We start from the raw sequence: 24,626 nt of genomic DNA, 5'->3' as shown, positions 1-24,626 counted from the left end.
TTACTTGTCTCCATTGAATTAAGTCTAAAGAAACAATTTATTATCCTTTTAGGGTCATGATTAAGGATTCTTGGAATACAGATTTGTCTTTTGTCATGTGATCCATTTTTGTGCACACAATAATGATGCAGATTCGGACCAATAGTGACTCAAAAATTAACTGTAATTCATAGCAATTCAGCATTACATTTAAACACTTAAAATGGTCCTCAGAAAACTCTCCAAATTTCTGTACTAGACAATAATAATTTGAAGACATAAAACCATCTCTGAACTCCTTCTCATTTAAAGAGATAAAAATAATACAGTGATGATGCAGAAGGGGACAAATGGAAGTGGGCAAACAGGACTCATGACCAAAAATGAGATGCTGAAATGTGCTGACAGGACACTTACACTCCAGTATAAAAGAGGGCTTTCCCAACTCCTCCCAGGGCTCACAACTACACAGCAAAGGTAAGTGAACGCTAAACCACAAAGCAAACGCTCTCTCTACACACAATTCTGTATTCTAAAGGTATTTCAGGCAAATGACAAATTTGTGCTCCAAAAATATTTTTGCCTTGATGACTCAATTTGTAATTTGGGCAAGTTTCAACTGACGACAATATCCTTGTTTTAGTTTACAGTACACAGAAGTGGTGAATTACATCAACAAGATTAAGTCCTAAGAGTTGGTGCAATACAAAGGTAAACATGGAGTATCTTTTAATGAACTCTAAATGATAGACGATGATAAAAATTCATGCATAATTTTGAAATGTTAATTCATTTTTAACCACCACCCCTAAAAATGTATTAGTATATATTATAAATACTGTAAATTATATAATACTGTAGGATTTTTGTCTTTGGTGGAAATATTAATGAATCAAGTACTGGTTTATTTTACACTTTAGTGTAATGTTGAAGGATAGTTTCACACATGCATAAACGTAAATGTTTCTTTGAATATAACTTCCATTACAAACACTATTGGTTGTTCTTCTGTCAGAGTTCCATCATGAGTACGGATGCGGAAATGGAGTGTTTTGGCCCTGCGCCATCTATCTCCGCAAGCCAGAGAAAGAACGACTGGAAGCTCAAAATAAGGCATTTGATGCCAAAACTGCCTATTTTGTGTCTGAACCCAAGGAGATGTACCTCAAAGGGGTCCTCAAGAGTCGGGAAGGTGGCAAAGCCACAGTACAAACTCTGTGTGGCAAAGTGGGTATAAGAGATACTAAGATAAAATTAGTTAAATAAGTGTTAAAGCCATCTGCACAGCTTTTTGTTGACTATAAAACAACACTCCTCCAGACCATCACAGTAAAGGAGGATGACATTTTTCCAATGAATCCCCCCAAGTTTGATAAAATAGAGGACATGGCCATGATGACCCATCTCAACGAACCCACTGTGCTGTACAACCTCAAAGAGCGTTATGCAGCATGGATGATCTATGTACGTGACCAAAAATGATTGTGCCTCTGTTTCTGTGCTTCTGTTTCAACGGCATTGGGCTGTTTTACTTATAAATCAATGCAATGTCTATATTTACCATGTAAAATAACATTACTCTCTTACAGACCTATTCTGGGTTGTTCTGTGTCACTGTGAACCCCTATAAGTGGCTCCCAGTATACGATGCTGTAGTTGTGACAGGCTACAGGGGCAAAAAAAGAATTGAAGCCCCACCTCACATCTTCTCCATCTCTGACAACGCCTATCAATTCATGCTCACTGGTATGAAAAAATAATCTTTATGGCTGAAGTTAATGGCTAGGATTGTTAAAAAGAAAAAAAAACAACTTATTTCCAATGTAATAAATGACTTTCTACCCTTTTAAAGATCGTGAGAACCAGTCTATCCTGATTACGTACGTATTATGCATTAAGTATTTTCACCATAAATGCAAGGTGGTAAGAAACTGTGCAGTGTGAAGCATATTATATTATACTGTACCATATTTTCAGTGGAGAATCTGGTGCAGGAAAGACTGTGAACACCAAGAGGGTCATCCAGTACTTTGCGACAATCGCTGTATCTGGACAGAAGAAGTCAGAGCCTGTCCCAGGAAAAATGCAGGTATACATGTTATTTGTTTCCCATTATGGTAGTGAGGATGGATTTAAATGTATGGTCATCAATCGAAAACATTAATTCAAAATTATAGCAGTAGAATACTTATTTTATTGGCATATCTAACACATCATGTGCCCATCAGGGGTCGCTGGAAGATCAAATCATTGCAGCCAACCCCTTGCTGGAAGCCTATGGAAATGCCAAGACTGTGAGAAATGACAACTCTTCCCGCTTTGTAAGTTTCGAGGCAACTGCAATGATCCACTATGTGTTTTAATTCTGTAATGGATATTTTATTTATATGCATTTTTCTGAAAATGTGTTATTTTACCTCTAAATTCCCAAGGGTAAATTTATCCGAATTCATTTTGGCTCCACTGGAAAACTGGCATCAGCTGATATTGAAACTTGTGAGTTCATTCTTCATTCTTTTAGATTTCAGCTGACTGATATTGTGCACATTCCTTTTATCCCTTTGATAATTATGTTTTTGATCCATAGATCTGCTGGAAAAGTCCAGAGTAACTTTCCAGTTGTCTGCTGAGAGGAGCTACCACATCTTCTACCAGCTCTGCACTGGCCATAAGCCGGAATTGTTGGGTAAGAAACTCTAAATTAATGCATTAGGATCATATTTTGCAATATATAATTTGAATTTAATAAAAGATTGCAAGAACAGTTAATGTTTATTACATTAAATTATTATGTTTGTGCAACAGTATGAAATCTTTCTTTGCTGCCATATTCCTCCTGTAGAGGCTCTTCTGATCACCACTAACCCGTACGACTATCCCATGATCAGTCAGGGTGAGATCACAGTCAAGAGCATTAATGATGTGGAAGAGTTCATTGCAACTGATGTAAGTAGAACTTACAACTCAAGTAATTTTCATAAAAAAACTATTTTATATTTGTGATGTATCATCAGCAACATGACAAGAGACATATGATTGTTTCTGACTTGCAGACAGCCATTGATATCCTGGGCTTTACTGCTGAGGAGAAAATGGGCATCTACAAGTTGACAGGAGCTGCAATGCATCATGGGAACATGAAGTTCAAGCAGAAGCAGAGGGAGGAGCAGGCCGAGCCTGATGGAACTGAAGGTGACCTAAATTCAGCTTTAGAAACAATCATATATGGTAAAAATATGGAAGGATTTTTTAATCATTTATTAATAATTTACTCATTGCTTAAATATTTTTCCAGTGGCTGATAAAATCGCTTACCTCTTGGGACTGAACTCTGCTGACATGCTGAAAGCCTTGTGTTATCCCAGAGTGAAGGTTGGGAATGAATTTGTGACCAAAGGTCAAACTGTTCCTCAGGTGTGTGCATTTAAAAATGTAAAATTAATGATTGCACCAGTGAATATGTAAGAATATATCTATATAGTTTTTTAATAACATGGCATAATTTGTTTTTCTAACTTAGGTGAATAATTCAACCATGGCTCTGTGCAAGTCAGTCTATGAGAAAATGTTCTTGTGGATGGTTGTCCGAATCAATGAGATGCTGGACACCAAACAGCCAAGACAGTTCTTCATTGGAGTGCTTGACATTGCTGGATTTGAAATCTTTGATGTAAGTTTACAAGATAACATTTTTTTAGTCTGCTGTTTTAGCTTATTATTTCTAATACTAAAAAATATTATATTCATTACAGTTCAACAGCCTGGAGCAGCTGTGCATTAACTTCACAAATGAGAAACTGCAACAGTTTTTTAACCACCACATGTTTGTGCTGGAACAAGAGGAATACAAGAAAGAAGGTATTGAGTGGGAGTTCATTGACTTCGGTATGGACTTGGCTGCCTGCATTGAGCTTATTGAGAAGGTAACAGTTCCTACTTTAGGATACTGTGTTTTTTAAAATAATTTATTTAACTCAAGGAAATATTCTCTTTCTACCAGCCAATGGGTATTTTCTCCATCCTTGAAGAGGAGTGTATGTTCCCTAAGGCAACAGACACAACCTTCAAGAACAAGCTGCATGACCAGCATCTGGGTAAAAGTGCATGCTTTCAGAAGCCCAAACCTGCCAAAGGCAAGGCTGAGGCCCACTTCTCCTTGGTGCACTATGCTGGAACTGTGGATTACAACATCGTAGGCTGGCTGGATAAGAACAAGGACCCTCTGAATGACTCAGTGGTTCAGCTGTACCAGAAGTCTTCAATGAAACTGTTGGCTCACCTGTATGCTACTCATGCTGGTGCTGAAGGTCAGAAAAACAAATTCAAATATTTGTCATTAGGATGCAAATATAAAAAACTTCATGTATGTACATTGTATTGTTTACCAGAGAGTTCTATACTGTACTGTTTAATCAACAGCTGAATCTGGCAAAAAGGGTGGGAAAAAGAAGGGTGGCTCCTTCCAAACTGTGTCTGCTCTTTTCAGGGTAATCATGTGGCTTCATTTTGCTCCTTAATATTTTATAATATTTTTATCAAGGTGTCCTGAGTCATAGCTTATCTGTTTATTCTTCAACCAACAGGAGAACTTGGGTAAACTGATGACCAACCTCAGAAGCACTCATCCTCATTTTGTGCGTTGCTTGATTCCAAATGAGTCAAAGACTCCAGGTCAATATTTTTACATTCATGTAATAATAAAGAATAAAGAAAAGCATGCAATATGTTTTAAGCTGCAGAATCATTATTTGAGCAAGTACAAATAATCGTTCAAAAATTATCACTTTAGTTAAACCCGATTCGCAACGGTTAACTTAGAATAATGTTTTCTATATAAGGCAACCAGTTCACAGAGAGCATTTTGGGTTAAAAAAATTCTTAATATGAATAAAAATAATTCCACAAAGAACTGCAGCTTTAAATTAGTGCCTCTGTTAAAATTAACATGATCGACTTTTTAATAAACAGGTTTGTCAAACTCTTTTCATTTTAGGTCTTATGGAGAACTTTCTGGTCATCCACCAGCTGCGCTGTAACGGTGTACTGGAGGGAATCAGAATTTGCAGAAAAGGTTTCCCAAGCAGAATCCTCTATGGTGACTTTAAGCAAAGGTAATAAATGTACATTATGCATAAATAAATTTTACTTTTGTTTTCTCAGCTTTTTTGTCATGTTGCTGAATCTGGATTTTTCTAAATGAACACATGTACCTACAGCTAGTAATTTGAATGAATTCTCTCAACACACATATCTCTTGTATGGGAAACAAGATAAAAAATACACATACACAGATTGTACACACAAAAGCATGTGTACACAAAATTAGTGGGTGAGACTTAGTGCTTCATGTATGTTCCTTCCAGGTACAAATTTCAAATTAGTATGATTCCAAAACCAAATTTTTAATTAATTCAAGGTAAATATTGTCATACTTAGTATGCATATTTTGTATTTCTCTCTAGATACAAAGTATTGAATGCTAGTGTCATCCCTGAGGGTCAGTTTATTGACAATAAGAAGGCTTCAGAGAAGCTTCTTGGTTCCATTGATGTGGACCATACCCAGTACAAGTTTGGACACACCAAGGTAAGAATGTTTACAAGACTCTGCAATCACTGTTGATGATGCATTTGTCACTAACAATGTAAAAAAAACCAAACCAAATTTCAGGTGTTCTTCAAAGCTGGTCTGCTGGGTACCCTTGAGGAGATGCGGGATGAAAAACTTGTTATTCTTGTGACCATGACTCAAGCACTTTGCAGAGGCTATGTTATGAGGAAGGAGTTTGTCAAAATGATGGAGAGAAGGTAGTTTTGTCTTGAAAACAGATATACTTCAAGGGAAAACCCTTCATATTCACAAACAAGATCTGATCATTTCTTCTGATTCTGTGATCCAGAGAATCCATCTTCTCCATTCAGTACAACATCCGCTCATTCATGAATGTGAAACACTGGCCATGGATGAAACTGTATTTTAAGATCAAGCCTCTGCTGAAGAGTGCAGAGACTGAGAAGGAAATGGCAGCCATGAAAGAGAATTTTGAGAAAATGAAGGAAGATCTAGCAAAGGCACTTGCCAAGAAGAAGGAGCTGGAGGAGAAGATGGTTTCCCTGCTGCAGGAGAAAAATGACCTGCAGTTACAAGTGGCATCTGTGAGTTTTTCAACAGCATCCTGCTGAAAAGATGACAAATAATCAATTTGTCTTTATAACGTAACAACTTCAAATTAAAATGAAATGATTCTGTAATCAACAGGAAACAGAAAACCTTTCTGATGCTGAGGAGAGATGCGAAGGGCTAATCAAAAGCAAGATCCAGATGGAGGCAAAGCTTAAAGAGACAAATGAAAGATTAGAGGATGAGGAAGAAATCAATGCTGAACTGACAGCCAAGAAGAGAAAACTAGAGGATGAGTGCTCTGAGCTGAAGAAAGACATTGATGACTTAGAGCTTACCTTGGCCAAAGTGGAGAAAGAGAAACATGCCACTGAGAACAAGGTTAATACATTGAATATATTCAGTTTTGGCAAACTTGATCTTTCATTCAGATTGCAGTTACTGAAATTACCCATTCTATATCTTAGGTTAAAAACCTAACTGAAGAACTAACATCTCAAGATGAGGTTATTGCTAAGCTGACTAAGGAGAAGAAAGCCCTCCAAGAGGCACATCAGCAGACTCTTGATGATCTCCAGGCAGAGGAGGACAAAGTCAATACCCTGACAAAAGCCAAAGCAAAGCTTGAGCAGCAAGTCGATGATGTAAGTTTGACATGTAATAAATAGTGCAAATTAGTACTCAATAGTCTGGTAATTGTTACAACAAACAGCAGAAATCAAGAATCAAAGTAATATTTTAGAGGAAAATTATGCTTAATAATCTTTCACATTTCTGAAACAGCTGGAAGGCTCTCTGGAGCAGGAGAAGAAACTCCGAATGGACCTTGAGAGGGCCAAGAGAAAGCTTGAGGGTGATTTAAAACTTGCCCAGGAATCCATAATGGACCTGGAGAATGATAAGCAACAACTAGAAGAAAGGCTGAAAAAGTGAGGACTAATAAAATGTTGTTATTCTATCCTGCTTAACATTATAATTCAGACCCTTGTTAAGTTTCAGAATAATTATAACATTTGTTTGTTTGTTTGTTTGAACAGGAAAGACTTTGAATCAAGTCAATTTTTGAGCAGGATTGAAGATGAGCAGTCACTTGGTATTCAGCTCCAGAAGAAGATTAAAGAACTTCAGGTCACTTAAAGTGCTACTGTCATTTTATGTGTGTTTCCTGTAATTAACTGTAACTCATTAAAGTCTTGCTACCACAGGCTCGTATTGAGGAGCTAGAGGAAGAAATTGAGGCAGAACGTGCTGCTCGTGCAAAGGTTGAGAAGCAGAGGTCTGACCTCTCCAGGGAACTAGAGGAGATCAGCGAGAGGCTTGAAGAAGCAGGCGGTGCCACTGCTGCCCAGATTGAGATGAACAAAAAACGTGAGGCTGAGTTCCAGAAACTACGCCGTGATCTGGAGGAGTCCACATTGCAGCATGAAGCAACAGCTGCAACTCTACGCAAGAAGCAGGCCGACAGTGTGGCAGAGCTGGGAGAGCAGATTGACAACCTCCAGCGTGTGAAACAGAAGCTGGAAAAAGAGAAAAGTGAGTTTAAAATGGAGATTGACGACTTGTCGAGCAGTATGGAGGCGGTTGCCAAATCAAAGGCAAGTATTAATATGCAATATTGGGCAACAAACTGCACTGCATTGTGCAAAAATATCCATTAAAAAAACTGTGTTTTGCAGACAAATCTTGAAAAGATGTGCCGTACACTGGAAGATCAGCTGAGTGAGTTTAAGACAAAACATGATGAACATGTACGCCACATCAATGATTTAGGTGCTCAAAAGGCAAGACTTCAGACTGAAAATGGTAAGTAGTATTTTTTACAGAAAGGATAGTAAAATGACATTCTTTATACACACCTATACAACTGCAGTTATTTGACCATCATTAAATCCATCCAAGGTGAAATGGGACGTCAATTAGAAGAAAAAGAGGCTTTAGTTTCTCAGCTGACTCGTAGCAAACAGGCTTTCACTCAGCAGATTGAAGAGCTGAAGAGGCAAATTGAGGAAGAAGTCAAGGTCAGGAGTTAGCATTTCCTTAATGAATGACTTTAAGAACTAAACTGACTAAATAACTCTGAATTACTCTGAATAACTTACATATTTTGTTTTTTTAAAGGCCAAAAATGCCCTGGCTCATTCTGTACAGTCAGCAAGACATGACTGTGATCTGCTCAGAGAGCAGTACGAAGAGGAACAGGAGGCCAAATCTGAGCTCCAGCGTGGCATGTCAAAGGCCAACAGTGAAGTAGCTCAGTGGAGATCCAAGTATGAGACTGATGCCATTCAGCGCACTGAAGAGCTTGAGGAAGCAAAGTAAATTAAATCACCTGCTTAAACGTCCTCACAACTGGAAATAAAGAAGAAGCAATGTCTAACATTTCATTGTTGCTCTTAGGAAAAAGCTTGCTCAGCGTTTGCAGGATGCTGAAGAGTCCATTGAAGCTGTAAATGCCAAATGTGCCTCCTTGGAAAAGACCAAGCAGCGGCTGCAAAATGAAGTTGAAGATCTCATGATTGATGTGGAGAGAGCTAATGCTCTTGCTGCCAATCTTGACAAGAAGCAAAGGAACTTTGATAAGGTAAGGCAACCATATATTTTTCACGTTATTTAGGTTACATTTAATATTGTGCGTGATGCACCTCACCGTAGGTATAATTTTCAATGTCATAAAGGTCTTGGCAGAATGGAAGCAGAAATATGAAGAGAGCCAGGCAGAGCTGGAGGGAGCCCAGAAGGAAGCTCGTTCTCTTAGCACAGAGCTTTTCAAAATGAAAAATTCTTACGAGGAGACTTTGGACCACCTGGAGACTCTGAAGAGGGAAAACAAGAACCTTCAACGTATGTACAATCATTTACTGAAAAGCTGACCTTTTCTTTTGGTATTTAAGGTCTTCTACAGAATAGTACACTCTAAAGTATAGTACACAAGCAGTTCATTACAACCCACTCTTAATGATGTGCGCTTTCACATATACAGAGGAGATCTCAGATTTGACTGAGCAGCTTGGTGAAACTGGAAAGACTATCCATGAGCTGGAAAAAGGAAAGAAAACTGCTGAAATTGAAAAATCGGAAATCCAAGCTGCACTTGAGGAAGCTGAGGTAACGTGGTGCTTTTTAAAAAAAAATTGATTATTTCCACTGTTCTATCAAACAATTCCCTACAAACTATTTTAATTTTCAGGCGACCCTAGAGCATGAGGAATCAAAGATTCTTCGTGTTCAGCTTGAGCTGAACCAAGTGAAAGGAGAGATTGATCGGAAATTGGCTGAGAAAGATGAGGAGATTGAACAGATCAAGCGAAACAGCCAGAGAATCATTGATTCCATGCAGACCACCCTGGATGCTGAAGTCAGAAGCAGAAATGATGCTCTGAGAATTAAAAAGAAGATGGAAGGAGACCTCAATGAGATGGAGATTCAGTTGAGCCATGCAAATCGTCAGGCAGCTGAAGCTCAAAAACAGCTCAGGAATGTCCAAGGACAGCTTAAGGTTTGTTTTGTTACAGAAGTGTAGCACTATATCTCGATCTGACTAATGAGATCATTACACTTAACTGTCTCTCGCTTCAGGATGCTCAACTCCATCTTGATGAGGCTTTACGAGCACAAGAGGACATGAAAGAACAGGTTGCTATGGTTGAACGCAGGAACAACCTGATGCAGGCTGAGATTGAGGAGCTGAGATCTGCACTGGAGCAGACAGAACGAGCTCGCAAAGTGGCTGAGCAGGAACTGGTAGATGCCAGCGAGCGAGTGACTCTCTTACACTCCCAAGTAAGAAGAATGATTTGTTTTAAGCCATTTTTTAAAGCACTAACTCATAACTATTGTTATTTTTAACATTCTCTCATTTTCTTCAGAATACCAGCCTTATTAACACCAAGAAAAAACTGGAAGCAGATCTTGTTCAAATTCAAGGTGAGATGGAAGATGTAGTCCAGGAAGCACGCAATGCTGAAGAGAAGGCAAAGAAAGCAATAACTGATGAGTAGAAACTGTCAACTACTGATTTACACATTCGTATTAACCAAAGAAACTGAATTCTGAGTAAAACATTTTTGCAGGCTGCCATGATGGCAGAGGAGCTCAAGAAAGAGCAGGATACAAGTGCTCATCTTGAGAGGATGAAGAAGAACCTGGAGGTTACAGTCAAAGACCTGCAGCACCGTCTGGATGAGGCTGAAAGTCTGGCTTTGAAGGGTGGAAAGAAGCAGCTCCAGAAATTGGAAGCTAGGGTATGTGGCTATACACATAGTACATTTACACATAGTTCATAGACTTAACAATAGCTAATTTAGCAGATGAATAAATATATGATATAATTAATGTTTCAAAAACTCATTGGAGTGACTGAATTATTATTCTGAAGAAGACCTTGAGCTGAAACATGCGTTTTGTCCTGCCTAAGATACATGTAAAATAAAAAGATAAAAGAAAGACTATTATTCTGTATGCGAATCATGGTTTTATATATGAATTAAAAGAGTGATGCATCAAAATAAAGTATTAAGTGACTAATTAACGTGATTAAGTTGCTTTGTGCAATATACACATTTAATATACATGCAGATACTTTATCACATGCATAAAGTCAGGAATAACATCAGTTATAATTTGCGTTACAGGTTCGCGAGCTGGAGGGTGAAGTTGAAGCTGAACAGAGACGCAGTGCTGAAGCAGTGAAAGGTGTCCGCAAATATGAAAGAAGAGTGAAGGAACTGACTTATCAGGTACTCCATCAAACAAAAATAGGTATGTAGTTATGATAAATGGTCAGATTAAGGCATTAGGTTTTTTGTGATGCAGACTGAAGAAGATAAGAAGAATATTATTAGACTGCAAGACCTTGTGGACAAACTTCAGCTAAAAGTCAAGGCCTACAAGAGACAGAGCGAAGATGCTGTGAGAAAATTTTAAAGTTTGATGAGTGGTGTGCAATAAAATATTCTGGATATGATTGCCCTAAACAAGTGTTACTTTACTGACAGGAGGAACAGGCCAACAGTCACCTGACTAGGTTCAGAAAGGTGCAGCATGAGCTGGAGGAAGCCCAGGAGAGAGCTGACATTGCTGAGTCCCAGGTCAACAAGCTGAGAGCTAAAAGCCGTGAATTCGGGAGGGTAAATATCTTTTATTTACTTGTGCTCAAGCATTGTTATTCATACAAAAAATTGTGCATAGGCCTATACCTTGTATATTTTGATAATGCTTGATTTTATTATTTTCATTTGTTTACAGGGTAAAGAGGCTGAGGAATGAACCTTTTGAGAAAAGAGAGTGGGCATAGAAATGAGAATTAATATAATATTTGATTCTTGTTACATGTCCACAAAACCTGTAACTAATAAAAAGATGTTCATTCGAGGTATCTGTGTTTTGTTTTGTTTTTGTTCTATAAAACATAACTGCTTACATCCATATCTTTTTTAATAATGATAGTCCTACAAGATTCCAACAATTTTTAATTTTTAATTTATTATTTATTTTCTGTCCAGTTCAGATAATTAAAATACCTTGGCCACAGCACATCACAGCACACTAAAAGCCAACTACCAAGAAAAACCTACAAAGCCATAGAAGAGCTAGCCATGACTTACCTTAAAACCACATTAGCGTCCAGTGATTGACTCACATAATCCACAAGCCACATCGACACAATTCTCTCAAAAAGGCTTTAAAAACCTGCAACAAATATTACAAAAAAGAAACGACATTTGTTAGACACCCTTCGCAGTAAACAAAGTTATTTTATTTTTCAAAGGTATTTACTCATTTTATTCAATATATCCTCTTGACACACTATTTATAACCACTAGGGGTTGCTATGCGCTACTTCTTCCGAATCTGCAGCACAATCGTGTGTCAGTTCTATTTTGGGAAGTTCTACTTTTCCTCGACTCGGTTCTTTTGAGCAGTTCATTTCAAAGAACAGGCTCAAAAACTGACTCGCGATGAACGCCACGTAGTCCCGTGACGTAAACTCTGAACATATTATTGCTACTAAATAATTAATTAGCATCACTTGGTTTTTGCGCATTCAACCAAACCAAGTTTATGCGTTAATAAAATGCCACACTATCAATTTGTAAAACATTTCTAATATTTTGAAACATTCTGCTATTCGACTAATTTTCATTTCACCTTATTAATCAAAAACAGTGTTCACTCCAAATCACTAGTTTATTAATTTGTTGCAAATCATTCCGATACATCAACGGATTGTTCTGGACTGCGTTTTCCAAAAGTATCAGAAGGACTATTAAGGCTTACGATGGTTTTGGAAAACGCAGCGCAGATCATTTGTGGCCCCTGCACCTGTTCAGTCGACTCCCTAAAAGATTCGATTCCAAAGAACGGCTCATTAGAGAATCGGACGTCGCTTCAAGTAGGAGACGAACAAGTGCGTTGGAGATGCGGCAGTTGTCAGGGGAATGGCGTCCCTCAAAAGTATAGTCAGCTGCGGATTCACTTCGAGATGTACAACTAAGGAAGCTGGCAGATAAATTCTAATCATTACATGCACTGCTAAAAAAAACTCTTCGCAAGGATTTTAAAGAGAATGAATTTCAAAATGGTGCGTTGGCGCAACCGCCCGCAGGATACCAGAAGCTGCGCAGTTGCTATAATCACGCGTCTCGATGTAAACAAGAGAGGGAATGTTGACAACTGGAAGTGCTGAGTAAGCCAGAGAGTGTCATGCTACCACAAGCCGGAGGTACGCTTATACTGACTAAATAAAATGTCTTTATACGCGGTGTCAATGCGCGTCTGTAATCGAGCATATCTGTTTGTGTAGTTAATAAGCTTTTTACAATAGTAGCCTTCTTAGCAGGTTAGCCAGTCAGCTCCATTTCTGGTGACGTCTGTTGTAATGCGGGGTTTTCTATCTGTAAAATACTAGCTATGCTTGTGTCGTAATATTATTTTGAAAATAGATTTAAACGGTGTATTTTAAACAGATCGATAAAAACCTCGTCTGCCAAAATGATGGAAGCCCAGGACATTATTGAGGAGGATGACACCGCAGCATCAGCACCATCATCATCATCAGCGCCGCCACCGCGAGCTCTGCCCCGTCAGCGCGTTTCTCTGCAGAAGAGCAGCGTGTGTTCTCGCTCCTACTTTATGGTGGTGATTTTTTTCCACGTTTATATAATCAATGTCATTGCACTTCTGCTCTACGTTCATTACAATAACGGATCTAACGCGATAACGGCAAACCGGGATTTTACAAGGAGAGATAACAGTCATAAAGTTACCGGAGCATCTGACCCGCAGCCCCCTGCAGACTCGGGCTTCCCTCGAAATATGTATCTTCCTCGCATTGAAGGAATACGGGTAAAGAGTAGGCTATAAGATGGTTTGGAGCTCAGTGAGTGCTGTAATGTTCTTTGGTCTTCCAAAAACTACAAAGTCTTTTTAATTTTTAGGTGGGCCATGTCCAGAAAGTGTCACTGGTGCCAGGGAAAGTCCATGAGATGAAGACACTCAGTCTAAAGCCCCTTCTGTTTGGTAAAGACATGTTGCTAGACAGGAATAGTTCACCCAAAAATTAAAAACATTGTTTATGTTGTTCATGACCCATATGATTTTCTTTTTGTGAAACACACAAAAGGTGGTATTTAGAAAATGGTCCATAGTTTTTTTGTTGTAGTCAATAGTTATATTTATCCATAGTTACCCTTAACTAGACAATTGTAAAGTTTTAACAATTATTTAAAGAGAAAAGTAATATTCAAACGGTTATAACAACAACAGCAGAAAGAGGCTTTATCTTTGTAATGGAATCTTTTTCAGAATGTTGTTTCCAGCTGATGATGAATTATATAAACATTTACAGCCAATCAGAATAGAAAATAGCTTGAGCATTTAAAACAGGGCTTAACAACAAATGCATGCTTATAATAAACAAAATGTACATCATCCAATTGGTGTGGATGCTATTGTTCTTAGTGTGAAAGTACCTTAATAATGTTTATAATGTTCTAAGACCAGTCATTTGCCCACAATTTAAATTAAAATAATGCACTAATTTCATTAATAAAAGTGTTTCATTAATGATTCCCAGTATGCTCAAACATGAATGAAAAAAAAGATGGGATAGTATCTTTGAGGTCATTTCTATTTTTGGGTGATCTGTAGAAATGAAAACTAAAGTTTCCTTGTTGAGACGTGCATTGTAAGTGTTTTTGTGTGTGTTGATTTCTTTATCTACACGAAACATAATTGTGACTGTATTTGTGTGTATGTTTGCTGCAGAGATCCCTGGGTTTCTGTCAGAGGAGGAGTGTGGTGTAGTTGTGCGTCTGGCTCAGCTGAAGGGTTTGATGGAGAGTCAGGTTATGGTCCCTGAAGGTCAAGAGGAACTTAATCAGCAGCTTAACCTCAGTCCTGAGGAAATCTTCAATTTCCTTGACCTCAATCAAGATGGCCAGCTGCAACCGCATGAGGTCTGTTGGCAGTCATCAATGTCTGTTTAGTAATGCTAAGAAAATATAATGTTTGAATATATCTTGTGTTTATCTCTGTTTGTGTTTGTTCATTTGCTTTATCTGTAATCTGTAACTTGATTGCCATATTTTCTGGTGTAGATTTTGACACATTCTCGAGTGAGAGATGGAATCTGGTTAACTTCTGAAAACCTTAAGGAAATCTATGATGGCCTAAAGGTTGATCAGGATGGAGATGGTAAAGACTGAAGCTGGAGATCTTATTGCAGCTTAACTGCATATATCCGATAAGAGGACACTCAGAATATACAAATATCATAGATTGCCAAATACTTGCTAAGTTTGAGTTCTCATATGTATGTTTTGAGCATGTGTTTGAGCATTACATGTCTCTTTTGACGCAGGTCTTTTAAATTTAGAGGAGTTTAGGCATCTGAAAAGTGATGCCTTTCAGCGTTTTTTGCTTCAGCGTGGGGTGGAGAGGAGTCAGCTGGTGAGGAACAGCAGACACACCTGGCTCTACCAGGGTCAGGGAGCACATCAGGTTCTTCAGGACCTCCGCAAAAGGTGTCCACCAGTTTCCTTACTTGCTCTCCTATTGCTCACCCATCAAGTGTGCTGACATACAGCTTTTCAAAATGTGCTTTCTTCATGTATCTCCTCCCATCAATCCTTCCGTGTTGATAATAAAGCTATATCTCTGCCTTCCAAGAGTCACTCGTTTAACGCGACTACCATCCTCACTGGTGGAGTTAAGTGAACCTCTACAAGTGGTGCGTTATGAGCAGGGTGGCCATTACCACGCTCATCATGACAGTGGGCCAGTGTACCCTGAAACAGCTTGCACACACACTCGCCTCGCTGCCAATACCACCTCCCCATTCCAGACGTCCTGCAGGTAAGACAAAGAGATTAACATTTTATATGTAATCATATAACGTTGTAAAATAAAATATAAATTTGTATAAAACAACAGCATGATTTTGAATGTGATTATTTATATTATTTATGTGATTATTAAGTTTCCTCCCCTTGTTTTTTTGGGTTTTTTGCAGGTACATCACAGTTCTGTTTTACCTTAATAATGTAGAAGAAGGGGGCGAGACCACCTTTCCAGTGGCAGATAATAGGACTTACGAAGAAGCGGTGTGTCCTATTGAATAAAACATCTTTGCATGTGTAATTGTGACCAAATACAAGGATTTTGCACAATTGAAAGACATGCGACAGACAATAATTGATAAGTGCGTGTATCTGTGTGTTTTCTAGTCACTGATACAGAATGATGTGGATCTGTTGGACACCAGGAAACATTGTGATAAAGGCAACCTGAGAGTGAAGCCCATTAAAGGGACGGCAGTTTTCTGGTACAACTATCTATCTGATGGTAGAGGTAATGAATAGAACTTTTCAGCTCTTTTTGCAATGCATTTTTATTGTTAATAAAATCATTCAAAATTATTGTCAATCATTGAAATAAGCACTAAAGTACTAAAACTATCAAAATATTTAATAATTAGTTAATAAAAATGTCAGGAACACTAAACTTTAAACTAAAATAAAAGCTAATTACAAATTTGAATATATATATATATATATATATATATATATATATATATATATATATATATATATATATATATATGCAATAAAGCTAAGTGTAACCCCTAATGGTAGTGTGTAATATTAGTATATTGTTAGATTTCCTTGAATGCTATGTGCAAAATATCATGCTGTGGAATAAAAAATTTCTAAAAGGTGTTATTCAGCTTAACTGAATGATGAATTTGAAATAAATAATGTATTTGTACTGTACAATATATATACAGTAGATTTCAGAAGTATGTGTTTTCTAATTTAATTTAATTTCATTACAATTTGTATTACTACCATGCTTCTTTTCTTCAATGAAAATTTTAAATGAAGTATTTATTTAGGAGTAACTCTACCCCAAAATGCAAATTTTGCCATTAATCATTAACCCTGTAAAAGCTTTGTTCATCTTCGGAACACAATTTAAGATGTTTCGGATGTGACTGTTTCATTGACTGCCAAATAAGTAACACTGTCAAGGTTCAGAAAAGTATGAAAGACATCAAGGGAATAGTGAATCTGCCATCTGTCGTTTAGTCTGAATGTTATGAAGTGACAAGAATAATTTTTGTAAATATTTTGTAAACAACATGTGATTAATGGCACAATTTTAGGCTTGGAATAACCCTTTAAAGGGGTCAAATAATGTAATTTTAATAAATGTCACTTTAATGTAGTCTGACACTTTTTGCCCACTCTGAGAACTTACTGTATCTAGAAAATGTTCATAATCTTGTTGTGCTGTGCTGCCCTCTGTAGGTTGGGTTGGTGAACAGGACGAGTACTCTCTTCATGGTGGCTGTGTGGTGACACGTGGGACTAAGTGGGTTGCCAATAATTGGATCAATGTCGATCCAGACTACCAGCGGCAGGCACGCTACCAACAGTTCGTTTCTCAACAACAAGAGACGCAAGAGCAAGAAGAACTCATGTCAGAACTGAACTCAGACCAGCACATAGAAAGACACCAAGACCTATAAACACATACATATAAATCCAGGTACAACAATGCACATATTTACACATTCACTTCTGTGTTACAATCTATGTATAGTCATTCACTTCCTCCTTCACACACGCATTCAGGCACAGTTCATTGCCTCTGCATCACTCATACACCCTGAAGCACTGACCTCGTACCAACAAACAAAACAAACAAAAGCACCCCCTCCCCTTTGTACTTTATGTTTGGTTTGCTCTTCCCTAAATACAGTTGCACACTATAGAAATGTAGCCCTACCAACATTTCCTCATATTCAGAATTGAATGAGCTTTACTCAATCTCAGCGGTCCCAGTGTTGAGGCTGGAACTTTTGTTGGGTTGGATTCAGGGATAAACAGCCTGGGATTTATGCAATTGTGAAAGACAATGCTACTGTTCCTAATGTAGATATTTGATGGCATTATTATTTATTTTTTCATGGGAATGCAGCCATATTCAGCGACTTTGTTTACACACAGAAAGACACTCTACTGTACCTTCCAAAGGCCGTACACACCGCAGCTAAATGTTAATGCATCGATAGTAAATAGTGCATACGAGATTTGTGGCTCTTTACTCTATGTGTTTTAACTTGCGATTTCGGTGACATGTAGTAAATAAACTGCTGTCAGTAAGGGCTGCATGACTAATCGGAAAAAAAATCACGAACATGATTCATACATAAATGCGATCTTATTTTGAAATGGCGGCAACACATTCCATGTCCTGTCTGAAAGGCACATAATGTGGACGGTGCACAGATGATCAACACCACTAATCTCTACAATCATCTCAAGCGTCACCACAAAATAGGAGAGGTTCTTGAGTGCAAAATATTTTTGTTGAAAAATTTGAATCGTGTATGAAAATTATGATCTTAATTCCCATTGAGAAAAATCGTGATTCACATTTTAGCAAGAATTGTGCAGCCCGACTGTCAGTGTACAAGCAAACTTCACAATTGCTGGAGGATGTAGTGTGTACTGGCCAAAGAGTGTGGAAAAAATGTATGTTATTGCTTTCTACTGAAGTGACATTTACACTGACATCTAAATCACATAACACTTAAGGAAAGTTATCTGCAGGGACACAGTCAGCATTGACTAGTTATGTCAATGGACTACAGGTTAGTTTAATTGTAACTATTAAAAATTATTAAGATTTTAACCTATGTAACATCTAGTCAGCCTCCATCTCTGCCAGGATGTTTCTTACACTTATTTCCTCTCAGATGTTCCTGAAAAGAAGCATGTAAAACTTGCACAATCTTGTATACTTTGTTTGGATTTAATTTATTTTGTAATGTTTTTTCTTTGTCAATTGCAGTGCATCCAAAGACTTGACTGAAGTTAACTTATTTTATTTATTTGTTGGATTGTTGTTAAAATGCACAGAATCACTTTTTGTCAAATAAATTAAACCAACCAATCATAGATTAGGGTGTAACATTGCATTTCTTTTTATTTTAACAATTGACATTTTGCAAACAAAGCCTCATAAAATGGTGTCTGCATAATTCACAAAAATAGTTATTTGTATGATTCACAAAATCCTTTACTAGTAAAAAAACATAATTAAACACAAACATATAAAATAAATTTAAAGGCCTGATTTACAATCAAATGAGAAAAATATAGGTAACAGACATGTATTATTAGTGTCAGAGCCAAATCCTATTTGGAGCTTCAAGAAGAGGTTTGGCTTTTTTATACAGCTTTAGTAAAATTGAAAGAGGTTGTAGAAGAAGAAGAAATCAGATAACGTCTATCATAGTCGGGTCCCACTCATATCCTAAAATGAGAAGTTTAATGTATATATAATGTATATAAATTAACGTATACTGTATATTCCACAATAATTCCATTTACTGTATACTGTATGAGAATGTAATATTAGTGAATACGCATATTGGTGAACCTACCAGCACATTCTCATAGTTCATCTCAGCTCCCCGATGCTTGAGACAATACAGAACTGCATCATGCACAGTAGCAAAGACACGTCCTTCAGTGATTATATCAGAGAAGAAGCCACCACGTTCAAGCTGTTCCACCACCAGTGCTTGAGAGAAAACAAAGCATAGCTGAGATAGTTCCCAATCAATGTAGCATGTAGCATTCTAAAACAGTTCACTGTGGTACTCTTACCTTGACAGCCTGCCAAGTAGATGTCCACACCAATCTCGCCAAAATCGTGGAATATCTACAGTAAGAAATGGTGATGAGAGCTTGGTTGCAATGAACACTCACTTCTCTCGGCAGGACATTACTTACATTTGTTAACATCTTAATGGCAACCGTATCAATAAAGTTAGCCGTAGAGAAATCCAAGATGATGGAATGGATGTCCCAAGTCCATTTCCCAAGGGATCCCAGAGAAACCCTCTCTAGGTCCCGGCTTAAAGTGTCCTCGCTGCTGGAGTCCAGAGTGGTGGTGTCCCCATCATGTAGATCTGACACCGACCCCAGGGTGGCAGTGTCAGGATCAGTGCCCTTAAGGTACATCCAGGTGTGATGGCCATCAGATGTCTTCACTGTCTCGGGTATTACAAACACAGTACTGATTTCCCGCTCTCTCCAGCCAAGCTCTACCTCTCTGTGTATATCTCCATTTGTTTCCATCAACTGCCCCGCTTCCTCTTCCACTGAAAATATAACTTTCTTGGATCTCTGAGAGGCGTTCCTTAAAGCTATTTTCTGTAAAGAATGAAAGTGACAGTTCCCAGATTTGTCCACTTATCTATCCTGCAAACATTAGACCACATGATATGTTGCCTTTCTTGGTGCCTAAATAGCATCCGAATCATTATGGAATTATTATTTCATAAGTGGCTGTTTTGTAATGCTTATGGTTAGAACACACACTAACAGTTGAATTCAATTAAGTTTGCTGTTATCATGTTTTTAAATTGATGTGATGATAACAAATACAATATATTTCACTAAACCCATTTGAATGCATTATGCGTCTTTTCCAAAGGGTGAAGCTGCCTTATAATGATAAACAATAATAAACAATAATAAACAAAATTGGGTATATGGTCTCTGCAAGTAGCTCACTGTGTTTTTGAAACATAAAAGTAAAGGATTGGGTTAATATGATGAATATGTATAGCAATATTATATATTATATAATAACCATGAAAAGTGTTAGCAGGGAGCATCTACCTGTCTTTTAGCCTCTCTTCGTGCTCTTCGCTCTGCTCGCCTCTCTCTGCGTCTCTGCTTGGCCTCCTGCCTGCGCTTATACGTGAGCATTTTCCCAATGTCCAGGCCACTCTTTGTATAAACAATTGCAAAAGAAATGCATTAGCCAAAAATAATAGAGGTAGACAGTGGTTTTTCAACCTTCAAGTGTAGTTTCTTCAAAGGAAACAAACCACAAACCATTTTAAATAATGTAATAATAATAACATATATATATATATATATATATATATATATATATATATATATATATATATATATATATATATATATGAAATGTTATATTAGTTAATATTTGTTTTGTCTAATTATAAATGTCACAATTTGGAATGCCTGACTGAAAGCTACTGCTATAAGACATTCAAGCGTACTGAAAATGCATACTTAATGGTTACCATGTCAAAATGAAAAATATTTACCTTTTTTTTAAGAGCCTCAAGATAAAGTTCAGCATTAGCAAAATACATGGTGGCAGAAGAACGAAATATGGTGATGCCTGGTACCTCCCTCACCTGCAAAACACAAAGCCCATTTGTAATAGATCTGCATAGATATATACATTGACTACAAAAGGTCACATAGGGGTGATGAAGGCTAGTTTGCTTTTAAAACTGTCCTGGAATTTCAGCGGTAATTGAGTTTAAATAAATACAACTAATTATGTAATAAATGCAGAGTTCATTAAAACAGTGTGCACAGTTTATGTAAATCTCACCTCCTCGTGTGTTTCCATATCGAGATACAGCTCAGTGCCAGGAGGTGTCCTAGCAGTGAGTAATTGGGCCTGAGAGAGAAAGTCATGCGATAAGGTCAGACATGATGCAGTAAGAGAATAGATGACAGTAGTGAGAAAGATTAGAAGTAGGGAAAGACTCCAACCGTTGAGTTCTGAAGATAACCGTCAGCAGAGCAAAACCCATGGAGGCACCCAGACCCATATCCAAATTAAAGAGCACAGTGGACACATATGTCACCAACCATATTAACTATAAACACAAAAACAGAGCACAGAATGAATAAGTGCACTAAAAAAACCAGCAGATATTATTAACAAATTAAATATTAGTGCTTAACTATGCAAAAGCCTGTTTTCTCTCTCTTTCTCTCTCTCTCTCCCTCTCTGTGTATATATATATAAACATTTTCAAATTTCAAACTTCAAGGCATGCAATCTGTCTTCTTGAATATAACTCTGCAGGACATGTTCAATATTTAATATCTATCTCAGTAAACACTTACCAGATCAATTTTACTACTACGCCACAGTGTGACTATGTCGTAGTACTGCTTTGAACATTCCTTCAGATTGACAAATACAATGGCAGCAAGAACTGCCTAGACAGACACACAAGGAATATAAATTGTAGTCACACTATTCATAATAAAATAATGAATTTAAATAAAGCACAATAATATTGGTAATCTGACTAACAGACCTCTTGTTGGCACTTACCTTGGGCAGCTCTTGAAAAAGTGAGCCTAACTTTAGTACTGTCACCAGTACTATAACACCACCAGACACTACTCCTGCGATCTAAAACAATACAATGTAATGAACAAACATAGATGTACAAATGCATGCATTCAGAGTTGCATTTAATAAGTGCATCTGTCTTGCCTGTGTCTTGCCTCCTGTGCTTTCTTGAATGAGACTCCGTGACATTGAAGAACAAACTGAAAAGCACTGGAAAAAACCTCCAACTGTATTACTGAGACCCAAAGCCACCAGCTCCTTCAATACAGTGAGAGAAACACAGAGGTCAGCAGCGCAGTCACATTATCTGTTTATCCATTTGTGTTATTCTGATTTCCCCACCTGGTTGCTCTCTACTTTGTAACCATGTTTGAGAGCGAAGGTTTTGCCCAAAGAAATAGAAATTGCATAACCAACAATGGCCATCGCAAAGCGTCCAACACCACCTCTGAAAAGATATTGGCATTTGGAATGCTGGGACGCTGAAGTCTGAGGAAACACCACAGTAATGCATGCATAAAACATCATGGTCATAGAACAATTTTTTTATGATATATAAAAATATATATAAATAAAAAAATACTGGTGCTTGTCATGCCATTGCCTTCCCATTAAAAGAATACTTTTTATTAAAAAACATTTTTAGAAAAAAAAAAAAAAACTCACCCACTTGGTATCTCACCAACGACTGATATCTTATAGGTTTCATTCAGCCGAGTGTAGAATGATATTACTGTAGCCACTACAATCTAGCATAAAAACATACAAACTTTATGAGCTAAGGGTAAAATTATGTTAATAATTCCCTTGTAGTGAATGAGGAGCCAGACTTAGCTATTAGGAAACATGATGAAGAGAGTTGAAATGCTGACTACACAGATTAATAACAGAGAGGGCAATAAGGACAGACACAGAGCTACTAAATAGTAAAGACTTCGTGAATCCTATTAAACAAGAGAAGTACAATTTATGCATAGAACTGAATCAAACAATGAAGAAGGAAAGCAGATGGTATTCTCACTGATTACGTACAGTGCAGAGCTCAACTGGAACAGGCACCAGTAGTTTTTTCCTGAGTGCAGTGTTAAGTTCTTTGGCAGTGATGAGAACCACAATGGACACAACACTGGCCAGCAGAGTTGGGAGATGAGTCTCTGGCAACAGCATAAACAAGTCTGCTAAAGTCTGCATATAGAAACTACAGTTAATTAAAGCTTATGTCTCTTTGCATTGGGGCATGCACATCTAATCCATGAGTTTGATTGTACTCACATAGACAATAGACAGCGGTCCAATGAAGCGCTTAGGTGAGACTCCAAGGATGTACTTTAACTGGGCTACTACAGCATGAGCAGAGGCAGCTGTGGTATAACCTCTGACCAAGGGCTCTGAGAGATACGTACCAACAAACCCAAACTGCACCAAGCCTAATACAACCTATGAGTGAGAATACGAGATTGTAATTTATTGAGACATTGTAATTCATGTTATCTAAATGAACCTCTGTATACAGTATAATGTTGTGGGTTATCATATACATTTTGGGTAAGCAATGGCCTGTGTTTATGTTTGTGTGTGTGTGTGTGTGTGTGTGTGTTTATTACCTGAATAAGTCCTCCCAGAACAGTGGCAGCAGCAGCAACCTGCACTCTGTATGAGTCTCTAGATATGATATCCACCTCCTCTGTTACATTAGTGCCATTGTAAATAAGGAAATTTGAATCAGGGGCCAGTCTCTCTGTCACACTTCCAATCATAATACTGAGGATGGTAAAGGTGCCTATGCAAACACAAACACATAAATACAAATAAAAGCTTAATTAGCAAAAAGTAAAACAAAAAATTATACACAAAACAATGCATTTTGACTAAACCAAATCATCTGAGGTTAGTAGGTTTCAGAAGTGTTCAAAGATAAATTATCTCACCTATAGATATGTGTCTGGAGGTCCCAAAAATAAAATAAATTAATGGAGGATAAAGGGATGTATAGAGTCCGAAAACTGGAGGCAACGAGGCGAGCAAACCATATGCCATTCCTAAAACACACAAACACAATGTTTTAATCAGCTATAAATAAAGATTACATTGTAGGGCATCCAAAGAATTATCTAACCTTGTGGAAGGTGCATGATGCCCACACTGATGCCAGAGATAAGGTCTGGCATGCCATAATCCCAGATAGAGTAACGGGGCAACCAGGACAGAACAGGCAAGAAACCAACTATGCTATGTTTCAGTCTGGGTGTAGAACAGCTGATATAGAAAGAAAGTAAAAATAAACATTGGAATTGGTGTCAGATGTTCTTTCAAACAAAAATTTCCTTTAATGGCTGTACCTGAGTGATTTCTTCAGCCGATGAGAGATAGGAGGGTAGATCTGGGAAGGGTCCATTCTCTGAGATCTCTCTTTCAGCCTCTGTTCATCTATAATCTCTCTCTGTACATTATAGTCTGCTTGTCCTGAGTCCATTTTCTCTATTTTGTACTATATAGCTGCTATATAGTCTTTGTCAGACAAAATTATACTGACCTCAGTCTTAATAAAACTTCATAAGACAATGTGCATGTCATCTGTGATTTACCTCTAAACCTGAGGGTTATTTAAAAGGGAACAAAATGGGCTTAGTTTGTATTAAAAAGAGGTTGTGCTTTCTAGCAATAATTAACTTAAGAACAAGTAATAGCATATAATAATTTAAATAGATATGTAGTTTGAGAAGAGATAAATTGCCAAAATAAGCAAACTAAAGTATTGCCAATTCAATATGCATGTTATTATAATAACATAATAAGAAAAAAATAAGAATTTTCAA

General features: G+C 37.5%; 2 protein-coding genes and 1 pseudogene across 2 annotated transcripts; 2 read left to right on the top strand and 1 right to left on the bottom strand.

Annotated features, from left to right (window-relative positions):
• Positions 1 to 440: 440 nt before the first annotated feature.
• On the top strand, positions 441 to 11,377 carry LOC122347172 (annotated as a pseudogene).
• Positions 11,378 to 12,492: 1,115 nt separating this feature from the next.
• On the top strand, positions 12,493 to 18,563 carry p4htmb (prolyl 4-hydroxylase, transmembrane b). Its single transcript, XM_043242332.1, has 10 exons — positions 12,493 to 12,820; positions 13,065 to 13,443; positions 13,536 to 13,617; positions 14,365 to 14,555; positions 14,697 to 14,793; positions 14,960 to 15,122; positions 15,268 to 15,453; positions 15,611 to 15,701; positions 15,825 to 15,948; positions 16,908 to 18,563. Exons 2-10 carry the CDS (start codon positions 13,090 to 13,092, stop codon positions 17,126 to 17,128), a joined length of 1,509 nt encoding a protein of 502 aa, XP_043098267.1. The 5' UTR covers positions 12,493 to 12,820; positions 13,065 to 13,089; the 3' UTR covers positions 17,129 to 18,563.
• A 10-nt stretch (positions 18,564 to 18,573) lies between these two features.
• On the bottom strand, positions 18,574 to 24,394 carry slc26a6l (solute carrier family 26 member 6, like). Its single transcript, XM_043242314.1, is given in 21 exon segments — positions 18,574 to 18,921; positions 19,052 to 19,191; positions 19,278 to 19,332; positions 19,404 to 19,826; positions 20,298 to 20,408; positions 20,756 to 20,848; positions 21,052 to 21,095; positions 21,098 to 21,120; positions 21,216 to 21,322; positions 21,576 to 21,671; positions 21,790 to 21,870; positions 21,955 to 22,068; positions 22,153 to 22,244; positions 22,247 to 22,299; positions 22,477 to 22,559; positions 22,843 to 22,995; positions 23,083 to 23,247; positions 23,415 to 23,590; positions 23,739 to 23,849; positions 23,927 to 24,066; positions 24,150 to 24,394. Coding segments are annotated over 21 exon segments (2,418 nt in total). The 5' UTR covers positions 24,284 to 24,394; the 3' UTR covers positions 18,574 to 18,897.
• Positions 24,395 to 24,626: the final 232 nt, after the last annotated feature.

This window comes from Puntigrus tetrazona, chromosome 6, assembly GCF_018831695.1.
Source record: "Puntigrus tetrazona isolate hp1 chromosome 6, ASM1883169v1, whole genome shotgun sequence".
Taxonomy (NCBI): Eukaryota; Metazoa; Chordata; class Actinopteri; order Cypriniformes; family Cyprinidae; genus Puntigrus; species Puntigrus tetrazona.
The sequence above is the reverse complement of the archived record's forward strand: the minus strand, read 5'-3'. Positions and strand labels throughout refer to the sequence as shown.